This window comes from Ornithorhynchus anatinus, chromosome 1 (assembly GCF_004115215.2).
Source record: "Ornithorhynchus anatinus isolate Pmale09 chromosome 1, mOrnAna1.pri.v4, whole genome shotgun sequence".
In the NCBI taxonomy this organism is placed as follows: Eukaryota; Metazoa; Chordata; class Mammalia; order Monotremata; family Ornithorhynchidae; genus Ornithorhynchus; species Ornithorhynchus anatinus.
This window is the reverse complement of record NC_041728.1, coordinates 163887456-163906251: the sequence shown is the minus strand read 5'-3', so window position 1 is coordinate 163906251 and position 18796 is coordinate 163887456. Positions and strand designations below refer to the sequence as shown.

The 18796-nt window shown below is 57.8% G+C and overlaps 1 protein-coding gene across 5 annotated transcripts in view; it reads left to right on the top strand.

The window, feature by feature from the left end:
• TNK2 (tyrosine kinase non receptor 2) overlaps positions 1–18796 on the top strand; it is a 60468-nt gene that overhangs the window by 35248 nt on the left and 6424 nt on the right. For all 5 annotated transcript variants that reach the window (XM_029069053.1, XM_029069061.1, XM_029069033.1 and 2 more), the window contains 9 exons: positions 584–773; positions 1940–2010; positions 3514–3741; positions 4860–5012; positions 5877–6154; positions 6954–7080; positions 9594–9740; positions 10008–10102; positions 16354–16548. In XM_029069053.1, coding sequence (XP_028924886.1) covers positions 584–773; positions 1940–2010; positions 3514–3741; positions 4860–5012; positions 5877–6154; positions 6954–7080; positions 9594–9740; positions 10008–10102; positions 16354–16548 — 1484 coding nt within the window. The remainder of the gene's footprint in view (positions 1–583; positions 774–1939; positions 2011–3513; positions 3742–4859; positions 5013–5876; positions 6155–6953; positions 7081–9593; positions 9741–10007; positions 10103–16353; positions 16549–18796) is intronic.

Below are 18796 nucleotides of genomic sequence, written 5' to 3'. Positions count from 1 at the left end.
GGAGGGTGCCAGGGGAGACTTCCTAGGGGATGAGAATTTCTCTCTTCCCGCTCCCATGCCAGCTCTCTTCTCTGACCCAACCCCTCTCCTCCCCACTCCCCTTGTCCCCCAAGAGCCTGGCAGGAGAAGATGGAGGGAGAAAGAGTGGCAGAATGGGCTGAGGGAGGAGGTTCATTCAATAGTATTTATTGAGCGCTTACTATGTGCAGAGCACTGTACTAAGCGCTTGGGATGAACAAGTCGGCAACAGATGGTTGGGAAGAAGCAGATATTCTGGGAGGGTTCTTGTTGGGGGGTGGGGGAGAACCGTGAAAGTGACTTGTGGAGTTGGTGAGGGGGTAACGTGACTTCTTTCCCTGGGAAGAGGGATCTGGAGGGAACGGGGGGCTCCTGACACAGAAGCTTAGGGATGGGTTGGGGGTAGGGGTCAGGGGGCGAGGAGGGAGTCTGGCTCCCGGTCCTCTCCCTTCATCCCAGCAGGACCAGTTTGGACTCATGGCCTGCTGCCCCGGCCCTAGGGTGGGCCCCGAGGCAGGCGGCCCGAGTCGACGTCTCCATCTGACGGCTTCTTCTGCCTCCCCAGAGGCTGGAGGGCAGCGGCGGTGGCAGCATGCGAGCGGAGGAGGGTACGGGCTGGCTGCTGGAGTTGCTGGCCGAGGTGCAGCTGCAGCAGTACTTCCTGCGCTTGCGCGACGAGCTCAACGTCACCCGCCTCTCCCACTTTGAGTATGTCAAGAATGAGGACCTGGAGAAGATCGGCATGGGCCGGCCTGGTAAGTGGAGACCCCTGACCCACCCTCACCTCCGCCCCTGCATTACCCCATCCGTTCTACACCCCTCTCCCCTGACCCCGGGCTTTCCTCTTTGCCAAGCTCTCAACGGATCCAGATGCTTCAGGGGGACCACCCCTGTCATGGACAAGAAGACCATTCCCTGGATGCTCTCCCCCGTCATCCTTCCCTGGATCCGACGCCTCATTGGGCATATCTGAAATAGGGATTAAAGAGAGAGAGGATTCTCCCTCCTCTCACCTAGTCTCCTGGTGCCAGCGACTAGACACTAGACTCCCACTCCCAACCCTTAAACGTAGCCTTCACCAGTGTCTTACCCCAGGAACAGCTCCTCCCCTCCCTCCCGAGCCACCGGGAAGGCCTCGGCCCCCAAAACGCTGGATGAAAATAATAATAATGGCATGGAAGTGCTTATTGTGTTTCAAGCACAGTTTTCAGCGCTGGGGTAGGTATACATCGATCAGGTGGGATGCAGTCCCTGTCACACATGGGAACAGAAGTCGATGGGGGTTTGGGTCACGGGGATGCTGGGTACCTTGCCTTGCATATAATAAGCACTTAACAGATGGCATAGTTATTGTTATAATTATTATATTTGGGGAAGTTGGGGTGGTGGGAGTTGTTGGGAAAAGCTTTGGCATGGTTTTCCGTGGACATTGATATGGCATTAGGACTCGCCTTGGCCATCGAGGGGGCCCGGCTGCTTTCCAGGCCTTGGTCTCATGTCGCTGGCACCAGGATTAGGTTCCCCTCCCCCTCGCTAGGAGGGAGAACGGGTATTTAACCCCTATTTCAGTTATGCCCACTGAGGGTTTGGATCTAGGGAAGGATAAGGTGGGGTGATGTGGGTGGGGAGAGCATCCAGGGAACGGTCGTCTTGTCCATGACAGGGGCCGTCCCCCTGAGGTATTTGGAGCTGTTGCAGGCTTGGCCAGCCGTTCCTGGTGGGCAAACCAGAGTGGTCCGTGCCTGAGCGGCGCCGAGGGTCAATTCTCAGCTCCCGGTGGCCCCCGTTTCCCCTGTCCGTGTCCCTCTGCCTGCCTCTCTCATCCTTGAGGCGCCCTGAGGGATGATGCGAGGCCTGGAGCGGAGGGCTCGGGGCTCCACGGGTGAGGGTCCAAGCTGATGGCGATGCCCGTTTCCCGTAGGCCAGCGGCGGCTGTGGGAGGCAGTGAAGCGGAGGAAGGCAGTGTGCAAGCGCAAGTCCTGGATGAGCAAGGTGGGTGGTAGCAAAGGGGGGATGCTGGGCAAGAGGTGGGACTTGGGAGGCCTCGGAGCTGACCGAGCCACCAGTGGGGACAGGGGAGGAATCGTGGGAGAGGTACACATCGTCCCGGGATCTGGCGGGGACCGGTCTAAATGGAACTGGCCTTGGGTGGGGGGGCTTTCTCCCCTGCATGTGTTAGCTTCCCTCCCTTCCCATCTCCCACCTGGCTTTGGTCCCCTGGCTGCCTTCCTCCTCTCACAGCCCTTACAACCCTTCTCTCACCGAAGTAGGTCCCTCTGCCAAATGAACTTAATTAGTTCATTGTGCTCCATGAAGGTCTTTGCTTATTCCCAGGAAGACGGGATTGAGGACGGGGAGAGGGGGTGCTTTCTAAGAGTCTGCTGCTGGTCCTCCCCGGACTCCGCATAACAGAGTGGGGTCTCTGCTCTGCCCGCCCAAGTCCCGCCTGGAGAGTGGGATATCAGGCCAGTCAGGGAGAGGGGCTTGGCAAGGGGAGATGGGGGCAGGCGGGCCACTTGAGGACTTGATAAGGGGCCGCCGCTGCAGACAAAGTGGCTTCCTGCAGGCACTGGTCTGGCCTTCAGCCTGCTGGCAGAGCTCAGTGATGAGGCTGGCAGTGGGCGAAGGGAGAAGGGGCCACTGGGATTCAGCTTTGGGTGGCATCCGTGATTCTGCCAGGGTTAACACGGCTACCTCGCCTCAGCCTCCCATTGCAGGACCTTGTTTGGAAGGTTCTGACCATCCCTCCTCTAATCTCCAACTGTTGACTTTCCTCTCTCCCCTCATCCCCTTTGGTCCTTTCTCTGGGGTCTCAGTTTCCCTGTCTGCCATCTTGCTCAACCCTCAGTGTCAGGCTCCCATCTCCTTCCTGCAGTCTGAGGGCCCAGCACTGCCACGAGACTCCCCACTACATTCCCCCACCCTGCTGCCAACCTCCAAAGCTAAAATTATCTTCTCCCACCTCCTCCTCCCCCTTCTTTCCTTCCCCCACCCCCCAGCCGGACAAGGGCCAAGGCGGCCCCCTCCCAGGAAGGGCCGGAGAGAGAGACAGCACCAAGTGGCTGGAGGAGAGAAAAAGAGAGAGCGAGCCAGAGAGCCAGAGCTAAAAATAAGGGCAGCTTGGTGGGTTTCTCTCTCGGCCCCTTCCCGTCTCTTCCAGTCAGCCTGGGGCTCCCCGGCTCTGATCCTGCCCCGGACTGGGGGCAGCTGAGGGCACGAGCACTGCCTCTGGGTCCTGCGGAGCTCTGTCTCAGAAGTGGACCGTTTTGTCAGCCTTCAGGAGGGACGGTGGTTCAGGCCTGCAACCTGCTCCCTCCGCCCAACCCCCAGCGGGCCCGGCTCCAGGACCGGAGCAGGCCGGAGTAGCCCGGGTGGTGGCTGGGGTGGATTTTCCTAGGCCGCCTGCTGATGCACCATCTTGCTTCTCTGTGTCTCTGTCTCTCCCCACTCCCTCTCCCCTCTGGCCTCGGTTCCGTGGTCCCGGCCTCCCCTCAGGTGTTCAGCGGGAAGAGACCAGAGGCAGAGTTGCCCCCTCTGCCAACGCTGAGCACATTCCGCCAGGCTTCCCCACCCCCGGGGGTGTTCCCCGGGGCCTCCGAGAACCCGCTGCAGAGCCTCACCTGCCTCATCGGGGAGAAGGACCTGAGGCTGCTGGAGAAGCTGGGGGACGGCTCCTTCGGGGTGGTGCGGCGAGGAGAGTGGGACGCCCCTTCCGGGAAGACGGTACGTTAGGGGAGACCCGTCCCCTCAAGAGTCGCCTGGGGTGGGGGTGGGATGAACCAGGGGCCTGAGAGGCACTGGACAGACAAGCAGTGTGGCCTAGAGAAGCAGCATGGCCTAATGAAAAGAGCACGGGCTTGGGAGTCAGAGGGAGCTGGGTTCTAATCCCAGCTCTGCCACTTGCCTGCTGTGTGACCTTGGACAAGTCACTTCACTTCTCCGTGCCTCAGTTACCTCATCTGTAAAATGGGAATTAAAACTGTGAACCCTGTGTGGGACAGGGACTGTATCTGATCCTATTATCTTCAATAGTATTTATTGAGCGCTTACTATGTGCAGAGCACTGTACTAAGCGCTTGGAATGTACCCCAGTACTTAACACAGTGCCCGGCGCATAGTAAGCGCTTAACAAATACCACTACCACCAGGGGGGCAGGGGTGTCAGGCTGCACCTTGCGCCTTCTGAGTAGGGCTTGCTCCCAGGGCTGCCTCCCTCCGTTCAGGATTTCTCCCAGATCCGGGGAGAGCTGGGCCAGCGGCTGCAGGAAGGGGGCGAAGGAAGGGCAAAAGAAAAAGTTGAACAGTGATCCCCCCCGGGGGGGGGGCACAGTGAGTGACATTTTAATATAAAGGAGTCAGGACACCTGGGTTCTAATCCCGCTTGCCTGCTGGGTGACCCTGGGCAAGTCACTAAGCTTTTCTGTCCTTCCTTCTCCTCGACTGTAAAGTGGGGATGAAATACTTGGTCTTCCTCCCCATCAGACTGAGCCGTGTGCTTGACGGGGACGGTGTCCAACGTGATTGTCTTGTATCTACCCCACATCGTAGCACGTTGTTGGGCACATAGCAAGCACTTAGCAACTGCCAGAGTTGTCGTTAGCGATGATTTAAGGTGACGCAGGAGAGAGAAATAGGCAAATTATCTGCCGCGGTTCCAGGGCCCCTGGCCCAGCCCCATCTCAGAATGGCCGCAGGGATACCCAAGCAGGGAACCCCTGCTGGGGAAGGGGGCGAGGACAGGAGGGCAGGCGATGCCGCTCGTCCTCTAAGCCTCCCCGGGAACCCAGGAGTCCCCCCGTCCCCTCTCCTGTCCACCCCTGTAATGTGCCTGGCCCGGGCAGGTGAACGTGGCTGTCAAGTGCCTGAAACCGGATGTGCTGAGCCAGCCCGAAGCCCTGGACGATTTCATCCGCGAGGTGAACGCCATGCACTCCCTGGACCATCGCAACCTCATCCGTCTTTACGGGGTGGTGCTCACCCCGCCCATGAAGATGGTGAGAGGGGGGCCCCCCCTCTGTTGGGGGAGGAGGGCGGCCGGCCATACTTGGGACCCCCAGGATGAGCTGGTACACTGATCTCGCGTCCAACCCCGTGTGCTGGCCCAGGACACAGTTCCTACCCCTGCCTGATTCCCTACCTGGGAGCAGCAAGGCCCAGCCTCCCCAGAGGCGGGGGGCCTAGGTGGACGCCCCAGGCTCCCCTTCCTGGGATCTCTCTCCTACCTGTGAGCACCTGGAGCCACAGAACACAGGCTCAGATTGGGGGTGGCCATGGAGTTTCCAGCCTCCTAGGGTGGGGAGGTGCTGCCCGGGAAGAGGGCTGGAAAATGCTTTGAGGTCCTCAGAAGAGGGACCTGCCAGAGGGGTAACACAAAACTGTGCCCTGGGGGAGTGAGTTGGGGGGGAAGGAAAGGGATGCTGGGGCAGAACGTTGGTTGCGGAGATGGAGGCCGGGTAGCAGTTGGCTGTGGTCAGCCACCCAAGCCATGGGATGATAGGGCAGGGATGGGGTGGCGGTCTGGGACGTGGGTGAGGTCCTGGAGCTGGAAGGTGCCCCGGTGGCCGTGTCAGCGACCTCCCAGAGACAGAATCTCCACCGGATGTTAAGTGAACCCGGTCACCCCGGGACGGGTCCTCTGCCAGAGGTTGACCGAACCCGGCCATGCTGAAACAGGCCTTCCGTCAGATGCTAACTGCCCGGGGCTAGTTGGGATGAGAAGGGGAGATGGGGAAGTGTGGGGAGAGAGAGATGAGATGGGGGGAAGAGAGAACGGGTGGGCAAGGGGAGAGGGATGGCAAGAGAGGCTGTTGCTCCCTGCCTGGCTCGCTGGTGACCCACGCCCTGCCCCCCGGCCTCAGGTGACGGAGCTGGCCCCGCTGGGCTCGCTGCTGGACCGTCTGCGGAAGCACCAGGGCCACTTCCTGCTGGGCACGCTGAGCCGCTATGCCGTGCAGGTGGCGGAAGGCATGGGCTACCTGGAGGCCAAGCGCTTCATCCACCGGGACCTGGCCGCCCGTAACCTGCTGCTCGCTTCCCGAGACCTGGTCAAGATCGGCGACTTCGGCCTGATGCGGGCCCTGCCGCAGAACGATGACCACTACGTCATGCAGGAGCACCGCAAGGTGCCCTTTGCCTGGTGAGGGCGTAGGGCACCTCCGTTCAACCCCTCCCCATGCTGTCCCCCGCCCCCGGTGTCATCCGACCTCCCTGCCCCCTCACCGTCGCTGCGCTGACCCTGCCTTCGTCCCAGTAGGTCGGTCGGCCCGGCCTTCCCTGGGGCTCTTTCTTCTTGGAGCCTTCACCACTACCCTATGCCCTGCCCTCCTGACCCCAGGCCCGCTGGACGGAGGGCCCAGCGTGCAGGACTGATCCCAGGCGTGCCCAATCACCTGACCGCCCCCTTTCCCTGGCAGCTGCAGGGGCTCATGGGCGTGGGGTGAGCTCAGCCCTGTTTTGGCCTTTGGTGGATTCTGCCAAGGCCCTCGCTTTCTCAGTGTGGCTCCAACAACCCCAGGTCATTCATTCATTCACTCAATCGTACTTCAATCGTATTTATTAAGTGCTCATTGTGTGCAGAGCACTGTACTAAGTGCTTGGAAAAGTACAATACAAAATAAACAGTGACAATCCCTGCCCAGAACGGCCTAAATCTGGGTCACCTCGGGAACCCTGATCCTGGCCCCCAGGGAGTCTGCCTCAGCGCTCTCCACCTTGCCACCCCCTCTCAACAGCTTCCAGGTGGGATCTGACACCCCCCGACCCCAAACTAGAGTGGGAGGCCCCTTTCCTTGTCCTCCCGGGCCCTTCGAGGAAGCCCCCGCCACCTTCTCAACCCACTCAAGGCCGGCCACCTGGGGTGCGGACGGGTTCTGGACTGTGGGCCTGCCCGGGCCCCGGTCCTTCACCCACCTTACCTCATCTCACCCCTCTATCAGGTGCGCCCCTGAGAGCTTGAAGACCCGCACTTTCTCCCACGCCAGTGACACCTGGATGTTTGGGGTGACCCTGTGGGAGATGTTCACCTACGGCCAGGAGCCCTGGATTGGCCTTAATGGCAGCCAGGTGAGTGCGAAGGGGCAGCGAGGTGCCTGCTCAAGATGTCCCGTGTTTCCTGTGGGTCTCCTGGGGCAGGGTGGGGATGGGGGAGCCTACCTAAGTGCGGAGACAACCAGAACCTTGCAACTTGCATTAAGCACGTACCATAGGGCTCTGCATACATTGAGTAAGCACTCAATGCCATTGATGAAGGTGATGGTGATAATGATCATGTGTCTGCTGGGTGACCTTGGACAAGTCACATAAATGATGAGAATCAGCATAAAGGGGGGCCAGTACCTGTTCTCCATGCCCCGTAGACTGTGGGACAGGGACTATATCCGGTCTGATATCTTGTCTTTACTCCAGTGCTTAGTTCAGTCCTTGGTGCCTGATAGGTGTTTAATAATAATGATGGTATTTGTTAAGCGCTTACTATGTGCCAAGCACTGTTCTAAGCACTGGGGTAGATACAAGGTAGTAGCTCAAGGTCTTAATCCCCATTTTACAAATGAGGTAACTGAGGCACAGAGAAGTTATGACTTGCCCAAAGGCACACAGCTGATAAGTGGCGGAGCCGGGATTAGAACCCACGACCTCTGCCTCCCAAGCCGGGGCTCTTGCCACTAAGCCACGCAGCATTATTTATATTGTTATTATTCCCATCATAGTAGAAATTGATTTTTCCATGCCTCAGTTTCCCTTCCTTCCTCCTCACTGGTGGCTACCTGGGGAAAGGGCAGGCAGGCAGAAGCTTGGGAGAGGAAGCAATCTGGGACCTCAAAGAGACCGAAGTGTCCTGGCATCTTAGGCCCTGAAAGTGGCTTTTTTTTTTTTTTTTAAATGGTACTTGCTAAGCACTTACTCTTTGTGAGGCACCTGACTAAGCACAGGGGTGGATACAAGGTCATCATCGTTATTATCAGTATTGAGCGTTTACTCTTTGCCAAGCACTCTACTCAGCGCACAATCTTCAGGTTAGACACAGTCTCTGTCCTACGTGGAACTAGAGTTTATATTATTCATTCATTCATTCAGTTGTATTTATTGAGCACTTACTGTGTGCAGAGCACTGTACTAGGCACTTGGAAAGTACAATTCAGCAATAAAGAGAGACAGTCCCTGCCCAAAATGGGTTTACACTCTAGGGGGAGGGAGGGAGACATCAAAACAAGTAAAGAGACATCAATATAAATAAATAGAATTGTAGATACGTATATACATAAGCACTGTGGGGCGGGTGGAGGAAGAGCAAAGGGATCGAGTCGAGGTGACGTGAAAGGAAGGGGGAGCTGAGGAAAAGAGGGAGGAGGATTTAGTCCCCATTTTACAGATGAGGTAACTAAGGCACAGAGAAATGAAGTAATTTGCCCAAGGTCACACAACAGGCAAGAGGCAGAGCTGGATTTAGAACCCACATCCTCCCATCACTGGGCAGGGATCGTCTCTATCTGTTGCCGAATTGTACATTCCAAGCGCTTAGTACAGTGCTCTGCACATAGTAAGCGCTCAATAAATACTATTGAATGTATGAACTTCCACACTCACTTGTGCTAATTCCACTAGGCCACACTGCTTCCCTGCACTTCAATCAATCCATCAATTGTATTTATTGAGCACTTAATGTGTGCCGAGCACTCTGCTAAGCTCTTGGGAGAATGCAATATAATAATATAACAGACGCATTCCCGGTCCACAATGAGCTTATATCTAGAGGGAGAGACAGGCATGAATATAAATAATAAATTACGGATATGTACCTATGGGCTGTGGGACTGGGAGGGGGATAGATAAAGGGAGCAAGTCAGGGCGATGCAGAGGAGACAGGAAGAAAGGAAAAGAAGGCTTACTCAGGGAAAGCCTCTTGGAAGAGATGTGCCTTCAGTAAGGCTTTGAAGTGGGGGAGAGCAATTATCTGTCGGATAAGAGGAGGGATGGTGTTCCAAGCCAGAGGCAGGACGTGGGCAAGAGGTTGGCAGTGAGATAGACGAGATCGAGGTACAGTGAGTAGGTTGGCATTAAAGGGGTGAGGTGTGTGGGCTGGGCTGTAGTAGGAGAGTAGCGAGGTGAAGTAGGAGCAGACAAGGTGATTGACTGCTTTAAAGTCGATGGTGAGGAGGTTCTATTTGATGCGGAGGTGGATGAGCAACCACTGGAGTTTTCTGGAGGAGTGGGGAAATACGGCCTGAACGTTTTTGTAGAAAAATGATCTGGGTGGCAGGGTGAAGTATGGATTGGAGTGGGGAAAGATAGGAGGCAGGGAGATCAGCAATCAGGCTGAGAACAGTAATCAAGATGGGATGGGATAAGTGCTTGGATTAATGTGGTAGTTTGGATGGGGAGGAAAGGGTGGATTTTAGCAGTGTTGTGAAGGTTGCACTTCCTCTGCCCCAGCTCACCTCGCCTCAGTTCAGGGGTCCAGGCGTCAGGGAACCGCCGAGCTCTTGGGAGTTGGAGGGAGGGTGAGGGGGGACAGGTAGCCTCTCTGGGAGGGCCGGGGGGTGGCTGGTGGTCCAGGTGCTCAGTGGCTCCGTTTCCAGATCCTGCACAAGATTGATAAGGAGGGGGAGCGACTGGCACGGCCCGAAGACTGTCCCCAGGACATCTACAACGTCATGGTGCAGTGCTGGGCCCACAAGCCCGAAGACAGGCCCACTTTTGTGGCCCTGAGGGACTTCTTGCTGGAGGTGAGTGATCCCGGGACTCTGGAGCAAGGCTGGCACCACGGGGGTGAGGCGGGCACTGTGGGAGCTGCAGCTGGGATCCCAGTGGCAGGGAGGAGGACGTGTGTGTGTGTGTGTCTATTTCTCTGGTTCCGGGGAGGTGCAGTTCTGTGCCCAGGCTATGTGGATGTGAATGAGGCAGAGATGGGTTGAATCTTGGGGGACAAGTGACGTGAAGAGCCCCTCGGCGCTGAGTGCCGTTTGTCCCTCCCTCCTCTCCCCTCCGTCTAGGCGCAGCCCACAGACATGCGGGCCTTGCAGGACTTTGAGGAGCCGGACAAGCTACACATTCAGATGAATGACGTCATCACTGTCATCGAGGGCAGGTACGGATAGAGAGAGAGGCCTGAGGACAGATAGGTAGTGGGGGTGGGAAGGGGTGTGGTTGTGTCTGTGTGTCTGTCTGTCCCCGTCTGGCTGGCTCCCAGCTCCTTCACCATCGTAATCACAAGAGCAGAAGGTAGAAGCGTTGGAGGGCATCCCATCCGCCACCGCCTGGCTCTACCAGGGAACTCTCCAGGCCCCCTGGCCTGCCCCTGGCTTGCCCCTGGCCTGCTCAGAGGAGGGACAGAGGGCTTGTGGAGGGGAAGGCACTCGCCCTAGGAAGGAAGGGCGGGAGGCTACCTGCAAGCCCCGGCCGGGACTGTAGAACTCTTCAATCCTGACATCGATGATAACGTGTCCGTGTCCCTATGTCCACATGTGCGTCGGTGTTTCTGTATGACTTTGTGGCCACGTGTCCTTGTGTCTGCGTGTCCGTGCGGGCCCTCCCCTCCCTTCCTCCTGCTGCCCCACCCGCCATCCCTGCCCCTTCTCCGGTTCCTGCTCAGTCGGGTCTTCCATCCGCAGCCCCTCACTGGGGGCAGCGAGTCAGCCCGTGGGAGGAGCTGGACACCAGAGCTCCGGCGGGTGCCTCGATTGCCTCCACAGCCGTGCCACGTGCCCACAGAACCAGGCTTCCTGGCACCCCAGGCCTCCAATGCCCAGTCTGGCACCTGCCGGTGGCTCCGAGCTAGGGCCTTCTCTGATCCTGCCCCGAAGGCCCCCCCCATGTGTCAGGGGCACCACCTGACCGGAGTCACGGCCTCCTTCCCTGCGGACCCTGCCTGCAGACCCCACACATGCTCTGGCCCCGGCCCCCCTCCGCCCGCCGTCATCTGATACCTCGGGAGTCGGAATTGGTTGCGGCAGGGGCGGGGATCGTGGAGAGGAAAGGAATCCTCTAGGGATGGCCATCTACCCTCCTCCCCCTTCTCTACTGCAGTCAGTCGTTTTTGTTGAGCGCTTACTGGTGTGCAGAGCACTGTAATAAGAGTGCTGTACTATCACTAACACTGTACTAACTACACTGTACTTACAGTCTAGAGGGGGGCAGGCAGGGATGTTGGGGTGAGGACCCTTTTACCTTTCCACCTGAGGAGATGCTTCAGGTGTTGGGGGTGGGAGGGGCCGGGGCAATTCTATCTGCTCTTTCTCTCCAACTTTTCCTTCCCTGCCATTCTCCATTGCCCCAGGGCCCTGGAAACCATCCTCTAACCAACTCTTTTGAAGGACTACCCTCTCCCTCTAGCAGCTGGCCCAGGGGGCCTCTCCCTTACTTTCCCCTCAGGGGACGAGGGGGAGGACTGAGTCAGTGGGTGCCCGGATTGGTTGTCTTAGTACCACGTGCACACTCAGGACGGGGCGGGCATGGAGGGAAATGTGACCTATTTGTTCTAGGGTCCTGGAAGCGGCCAGTGCTCCCCGACTTCCTGGGTCCCTCTGAGGATTGGGGGGAAGAGAAGGTTTCCCCAGGAGGGGCCGGGATCCTCTCTCCTGGAGGTGCGGCCAGGATTGTCCTGTGCACGGGGGCGCGGGTGGGCCTTGGCCCTTATGGAGTGGGCGGGTTCTGAGGACCAGTGAGCAGGGGCAGAGGGAGAATAGAAAGGGAGAGGGCCTAATTGGGCGAGAAGGGAGTAGACCTGTACGAAGAAACACTGGGCAAGTCACTTAAAATGGGGATTAAGACTGTGAGCCCCACGTGGGACCACCTGATTACCCTGTATCTACCCCAGCGCTTAGAACAGTGCTTGGCACATAGTAAGCGCTTAACATAAACCATCATCATCATGAAGGGGGGCTTGGCCATGGGGTCCCCTCCAGTCCAAAACTAAGAATGGTACTTGTTAAGCGCTTACTATATGCCAAACACTGTTCTAAGTGCTGAGGTAGATAGAAGTTAATCAGGTTGGACCCAGTCCCTGTCCCACAGGGGGCTCACACTCTTATCCCCATTTTATAGATGTGGTAAGTGAGGCACAGATAAGTTAAATGACTTGCCCAAGGTCACAAAACATTTCATTCAATCATATTTATTGAGCGCTAGCAAACGTGGTGGAACTTCCAGGCAAATAATCCTGGGCTACTTCTTACCCTTAGCTTTAATGCTCACTGCCACCTTGCCCCCCCCGTGCCCCCCTGTCCGACTCCCTTACCTGGGGGACCTGGCCCCCCGAGAACTCCCTCTCTTCCCCCTGCTACTCTTGCCCCTCCCCTGCCTCTCCCCTACTCCCTATCCCACATCTCACGTCACGCTCAGCCTCCAGGCAGTAGAGGGTTTGTGAGCCGGGCCGGGGCCGGAGCCCAACCAACAAGGAGTCATTCCCGAGGGGCTGACTCAGGCGGCTGGCGTGTGTGTCTTTGGGGCCCGGCTCTTTCTCTGGCACCGCCGGAAGGAGGCGGGGGACGACGACGACGGGGAGCCGGTGGGTGGGAGGGCTGGGCCGGGCCTGGCCGGCCACTCCCTCCTGGGAGGGGAGGCGTGGGTGCTCTCTCCCCCGCCGCTCGCATCACTGGCTTCTGGGAGGCCCGGGCTGACGCTGCCGCCGCCTCCTCTGAGTAACGTGCAGCTCGGGCACTGGCACCGTCTTTCCAGGGAGCCTCTGACCCACCGAACCGACCGGCAGTCCTCTGCCCTCTCTCTTCTGGGAGCTTGGAGAAGGTGGGCGGTGAGGGACAGAGGTGGGGGTGGTCCTTGATCTTGGGGTGGGTGTGTGTGTGTGTACGTCCTCACTCTGGCTCTCTGTCTAGGTTCTCTTTATTCCATTGGTTTCTCTCCCTGCCTTAGTCTCTGGCCCTCTGGCCTCTGAGACGGACTTCTCTCTGCTGGTCGTGCACCGGGGACTAGCCGGCTCAGTCGACCGATCAATAGCCTTTATGGATCACTGTCGTAAGCGCTCGGGAGAGTACAAGTTGATAGGTGGCATCCCAACCGTCAAGGAGTTTACAATCCGGTTCCACACCTGTAGTCTGGAAGTTTTTAAAGGTCCAGAGGTTGGGAGCCAGGGCTGGGTGGAGGGAAAGACTGGGCTAGTGGGCAGGGTGGGCGGGTAGGCTCCCTGAGGAGGCAGCCCAGATGTTCTTGGACCTAGGTTTCCTTCCTCCCTCTCTCTTCTTCTCTGTGGTCACAAGGAGCTAGAAAAGATGGGGGGGGGAATGGGCTTTCCTGGGTCCCTTTTGAGCTCGGTCTCCAAATCACAGTGCCCCATGCCTCAGTTTCCCTTCCCATGGGGGAGAGGCGATGCCCAGGCTGGTGACCTTGAGCGCTGAGACTTCTTTAGAGAGACGGGGGGGGGGGGGGGCGGGGGTGTCGTCCTAGAGAACCTTATGGATCAAGCCCACCCCAGGGGTGGTAGAGAAGGAGGCCGTGGATGGGGAGATGCGGGCTCCCCTGGCCAGTGGGTCTTGGGGCTGGGGCATTCCAGGGATCAGACTGCTGTTTACCTCCTCTCTTCTCCCGACTCCGCGAGGGGCCCTGGAGCTGGCTGGAGCCTCCGGAAAGCAGGGTGAGGGTTGAGGAGTGGGTGGATTTTTGTTTATTTTTTTGGAAACCAAACATTTGTCCAGCTGGTACTGTCAGAGGTGGGTGAGTGGGGGTGGGCCAGCACTCCCTGCCTGTTTCAGCCACTCCCGGACAGCTTGTTCCCCTGTCCCCTCCCCCAGTCCCTTTCCCAGCCCTTGCCTCCCTCTGAGGAAGATAGTCCTGTCCCTGTTCCCGCTGGCCCTCAGGGATGGTAGCTGGCCCTGGGGCCAGTGGGGTTGCAGCTGCTGAACTCCCCGTCCCGGCTCACCCCGGGACTCTCCCTCGCCTTCCTGCAGTGACGCCGACTGGCAGCCTTGCCCTCTCGTTGCCATGGGAATGCCGGTGGTGCCCTGAGTCGGCCTTCTCGCTGGGACAGCCCATTCGAAAAGGAGGAGGAAGTGTGCGTGTGCCAGGAGGGCCGGTGGCAGTCACGGGGTGGCTGGGGGGGAGAGCGAGGTGCCCGTGGTCCTCTGCCCTCCTAGGGCGGATGGGCAGTCCTCACAATCCTCTAGACACTGGCAGGGAATGCGTCTGTTCATCGTTATATCATCCTCTCCCAAATGCGCAGTACAGTACTCTGCACACAGTAAGCGCTCAATAAATACGATCGAATGAAGAAAAACAAAGATCTGAAAGAACCTCAAGAAGGACACTATCCCCCAGTGGATAGAGCACAGGCATGGTAGTCAGAAGGTCTTGGATTCTAATCCCTGCTTTGCCACTTTTCTGCTGTGTGATCTTGGGCGAGTCACTTCTCTTTTCTCTGCCTGTTACTTTATCTGAAAAATGGAGGTTGAGACTATGACCCCAACATGGAGCAGGGACTGTGTCCAACCCGATTTGCTGGTATCCACCTCTGTGCTTATTACCGCGCCTGGCATATAGTAAGTGCTTAACAAATACCAGAATTATAATTTTTATTGGAGCCCTGAGTTAGGCCCGCCCACCCCAGCCCATTTCCTGTAACCACCTGAGCTTGTGTCCATCGCATCCTTCAAAAAATGGGAAGGGATGGGTTGGGCGGCGGCGGGGCAGGGGTACCGTGCTCCCCTGGAGCTAGGTGACAGCGGCTGAAAAGGGAGCAGACAGAGAGTTAGGGACTCCAGAGTGAGGGGAAGGAGAGAGCTTGTAGGTGCCTGCTCCCTCCCCCAAGCTCATTCCTGGGCAGAGCATGAGGTGGTTGGCAATCTTCTTGTCTCACATTGGTGCCCTGGTCGTATTTTGACGTCCCCCCCACCACCTCCCCAAACTCCTCTCCCTGTACAAAGTTCAAAGTTCTTGTAGCTCTGGGGTCTGCTGGCCAGGCTACCCAGCTTGGGAGCTGGCAGAGGATCAGCCAAGGGATCACCACTTGCCCGCCCCCACCCCACCCCAAGGTAAAGTCCGGTGTCAGGACAGTGGTCCCAAGAGGTCTGAGGCCTGGTGAGTCTCCTTGAGACTCCATAAGGGAAAAACACCTGGGTCATTCCTTCAGTGGGGACCTACCTGTAGGCTGGACTGTCATTCACTCATTCGTATTTATTGAGCACTTACTGTGTGCAGAGTACTGTACTAAGTGCATGGAAAGTACAATTCAGCGACAATCCCTGCCTACAACGGGCTCACAGTCTAGAAGCAGGGAGACAGACATCAAAATAAGTAAACAGGCATCAATAGCATCAATCCTAGGCCCCAGTCATTCCCTTATGGGACCCCCAAACCCCCAGTTTAATCCTCACTACCTGCCCAGCCACTGGGAGCCATTCGGTAATGTGAGGGAAGTTCACTCCAGAGGGAGGAAGCTAAACATGTTTTGTAGAGGAACAGGAGGTGAAATAATAATTATGGGACCTTCTAAGTGCTTGCAATGTGCCAAGCACTGTTCTAAGTACTGGAAAGTGAATTTGTTTTCTAATTAGCTTTTAATGCTTATCCCGCCTCTTCTCTTCCGCTCCCTTCCCGTCTCCCCCGGCCCCGATGTCTAGAGTGACTTAGCTCCTGCTAAGTGCTGGAAAGTCAACTCTTTTCTCATTAGCTTTTACCGCTCATCTTGCTTCTTCTCTCCCCCTCCCTCCCCATCCTCCTGAATCCAATGTGACTTTTAATCCCTGCTGTGAGAGGGCATTCCTTCCATAAGTAGTAATAATGGTATGTATTATGCACCTACTGCGTGCTCACCTTTGTACTAAACCTTGGGAAAGATACACCGTGAGAGGTAGATCCGGTCTCTGGCTCTCTAGGTGCTCGCAGTCTAAGAATAAGGAGGGGAAAGGTTTGGTAACAGATGTGTTAGGAAAGAGGAAATCATTTAAAATGCAAAAGCAACATGAAAGCCGAAGCTCAGAGTCCAACATGTCTGGTGGTAGATCGCCGGGGGCTTCCCGATGTTCTAGAATATTTAGGGGCTTCACGCTGCTGCCACCTGGATCCCCCGTGACCCGGAGGGCTCAGGGCACATTGGGAGCGGGGGCCCTAGGTGTCATGGCAGGGGACCCTGGTGGTAGATGACGATGACGATGCAGCCGAGAGAGCGGCGGTCCGCTGCCGCTGGACGAAACGTCACCGGGACTGATGGGGACGACTCACTCCCGCTGCCTCGGCGGCAGGGTCGGTTAGACGCGGGGAGACCTGGCATGCGGTGGGTCGGCGGTGCCAGGGCCGGACCCCCGGGCTCGCTAGCCGTGTGGGTGTCTGGGACCGGCCACCTCGTCCCAGGTGAGGGCTCTCCCTCAACCTCCGGGTCGTTTCTCCTTGCAGGGCCGAGAACTACTGGTGGCGCGGGCAGAACACGCGGACGCTGCGGGTGGGACCCTTCCCCCGCAACGCCGTGACCTCCGTGGCCGGGCTGTCGGCCCACGACATCAGCCAGCCTCTGCAGAACAGCTTCATCCACACCGGCCATGGGGCCAGCGACCCCCGCCACTGCTGGGGCTTCCCGGACAAGATCGACGAGTAAGTGTGCGTGTGTTTGCGTGTATGCCTCCCTGCCCCTCTCTCAGGTTGGTTGCCCCTTTCATTGCCCCAGCAGTGTCTGCTGCCCAGCACATGATGATGATGATGATGGTATTTGCTAAGCACTTACTACATGCCAGGCACTGTACTAAGCACCCGGTGGATACGAACAGAGTTGGACGCAGTCCCTGTCCCACGTGGGGCTCGCATTCTCAATCCCCGTTTTACAGATGAGATAACTGAGGCCCAGAGAAGTGAAGAGACTTGCCTAAGGTCACACAGCAGACTTGGCAGAGATGGGATTAGAACCCAGATCCTTCTGACTCCAAGGCCCGTACCGTATCCACTACACCGTCATCCCCAGGGCCTCGGGAACCGACCGAATCCCGCGGCTCCAGGCGGAGGGATTTGTCCCGGGAAGCCAAGCCGAAACCGGGTGGGCGAGGGGGCCTGGGGTGGGTTGGTTATTCGCGGGGAAGAACTGTGATGAGGCGGGCCGGCCTCAGGCTGTCGTGCTGGAGTTGGCTTGTCCCCCTCCCCAGCTTGGCTTCCTCTCTTCTCCTTCTCCCCTGAGCCTTCCCCCACCTCTGGGCCTCCCCGACTTCTGCCGTCAGCTGAGGCAGCCTGCCCTGTGCAGACCTTGACCCTGGGCTCCAGGATACACACACGCGTGTGTGCGCTCACAACTGGAGGAACTGGTTTGTGGGGGAAGGGTGGGGAGGGCGGGTGTGTGTGCAAGTGTGCGCGCGCTTGCTTCCTGGGATTCGGGTGAGTCTCTCTGCGCCCTGGTGTGTCAGTGTGCGACCCACCCGGAGGAGGGAGCATGAGAATCCAGGAAGATGACTCACCCCTAGGCTGGCGAGCGTCCTGGAGTGGTACAGGACCAGACCCATGCGGGTGACCGCTGACCAGAGTGGCCCTGGGTACCGAGGCGGGGCTTAGAGGGGGGCTAGTTCCAGGGACTCAAGAGCTGGGGGCTTTAGCTGGGCAGACCGGGCTGGTGGGCAGAGGGGCCACCGGAGAGCTCTCCCGGCCAGGAGGATGAGAGCCGATACCCTGCTGGGCCGGTGCCCCGCTGCCCGAGGGGAGGGGTGGCTTGGGGAGTCCAGCCCAGTACCCCAGGATGGCAGTGACAAAGACCAGGACTGACAGTGGGTAGGGCAGGGAAGCGTGAGCAGGGCCGGGTGGGCAGCGGGGGAAGGATGGAGCAGCTTCTGTTTCCGGCCTCCGACCGCAGGACCCTACCCCCTTGCCCACTGATGCTCCGTGCCTGGCCGCACCCCCGCATCCCGGCGGGAACGGACAAACTCTGGGAAGCGTCCCGGTAACGGGACCGGGACTCCGTGGCTTTAACATCAGAATTCCGGCCAAGCCAACCTCCCGTCCGCCGGACCGCCAAACCGGAGTTCGGAAACGAGCAGGGGGCGGGTCGAAAACCCCCACAGATTCTTTGCTAGCTTCAGTTGGTAAAACTTGGGAGTCAAAACAAAAGGAATGTTCTGTGTACAAGATGTGCAGTGAGAAGTAGAGAGTGCTGGGGAGCTGGGCTGAGCGGCTGAGCTGGGCAGTGGAGGGCGTGATCCGAGAATGCCTTGTCGTGGCGGGGAAATTTCTGGGAAGGGTGGGTAGAAGCAGTAGGGGATGAGGTGACGAGAAGCAAAGAAGCAACGTGGCTTAGTAGATAGAGCACGGATCTGGGAGTCAGAAGGCCCTGTGGGTTCTAATCCTGCCTCCACCACTTGTCTGTTTTGTGACTTTGGGCAAGTCATTTCGCTTCTCTGGGCCTCGGTTACCTCATCTGTAAAATGGGGGTTAAGAATGTGAACCCCATGTGGGCCAGGGACTGTGTCCAACCTAATTAACTTGTATCTATCCGGGTCTTTATAACAGTGCTTGGCAGAGAGTAAGCATTTAACAAGTGCCATTACTATTATTATCATTATGAGGTGGTGTTGGTTCAGAGGCGAAAGCTGTCGTGTCCCCGGGACCATCAGCGTTTGGTTGCTTTGGTCCCTGAGACTATATCTCAGACTTTTTTTTTGTAATGCTATCTGTTAAGCACTTGCTTTGTGCCAGGCACTGTACTAAGCGTTGGGGTACATACCAGGTCATCAGGTTGGACACAGTCCATGTCCCACATGGGACTCAGTCTCAATGTCCATTTTACAGATGAGGAAACCGAGTCACAGAAAGGTTGTGACTTGCCTAGGGAAGTAGCATGGCCCTGTGGAGAAAACATGGGCCTGGG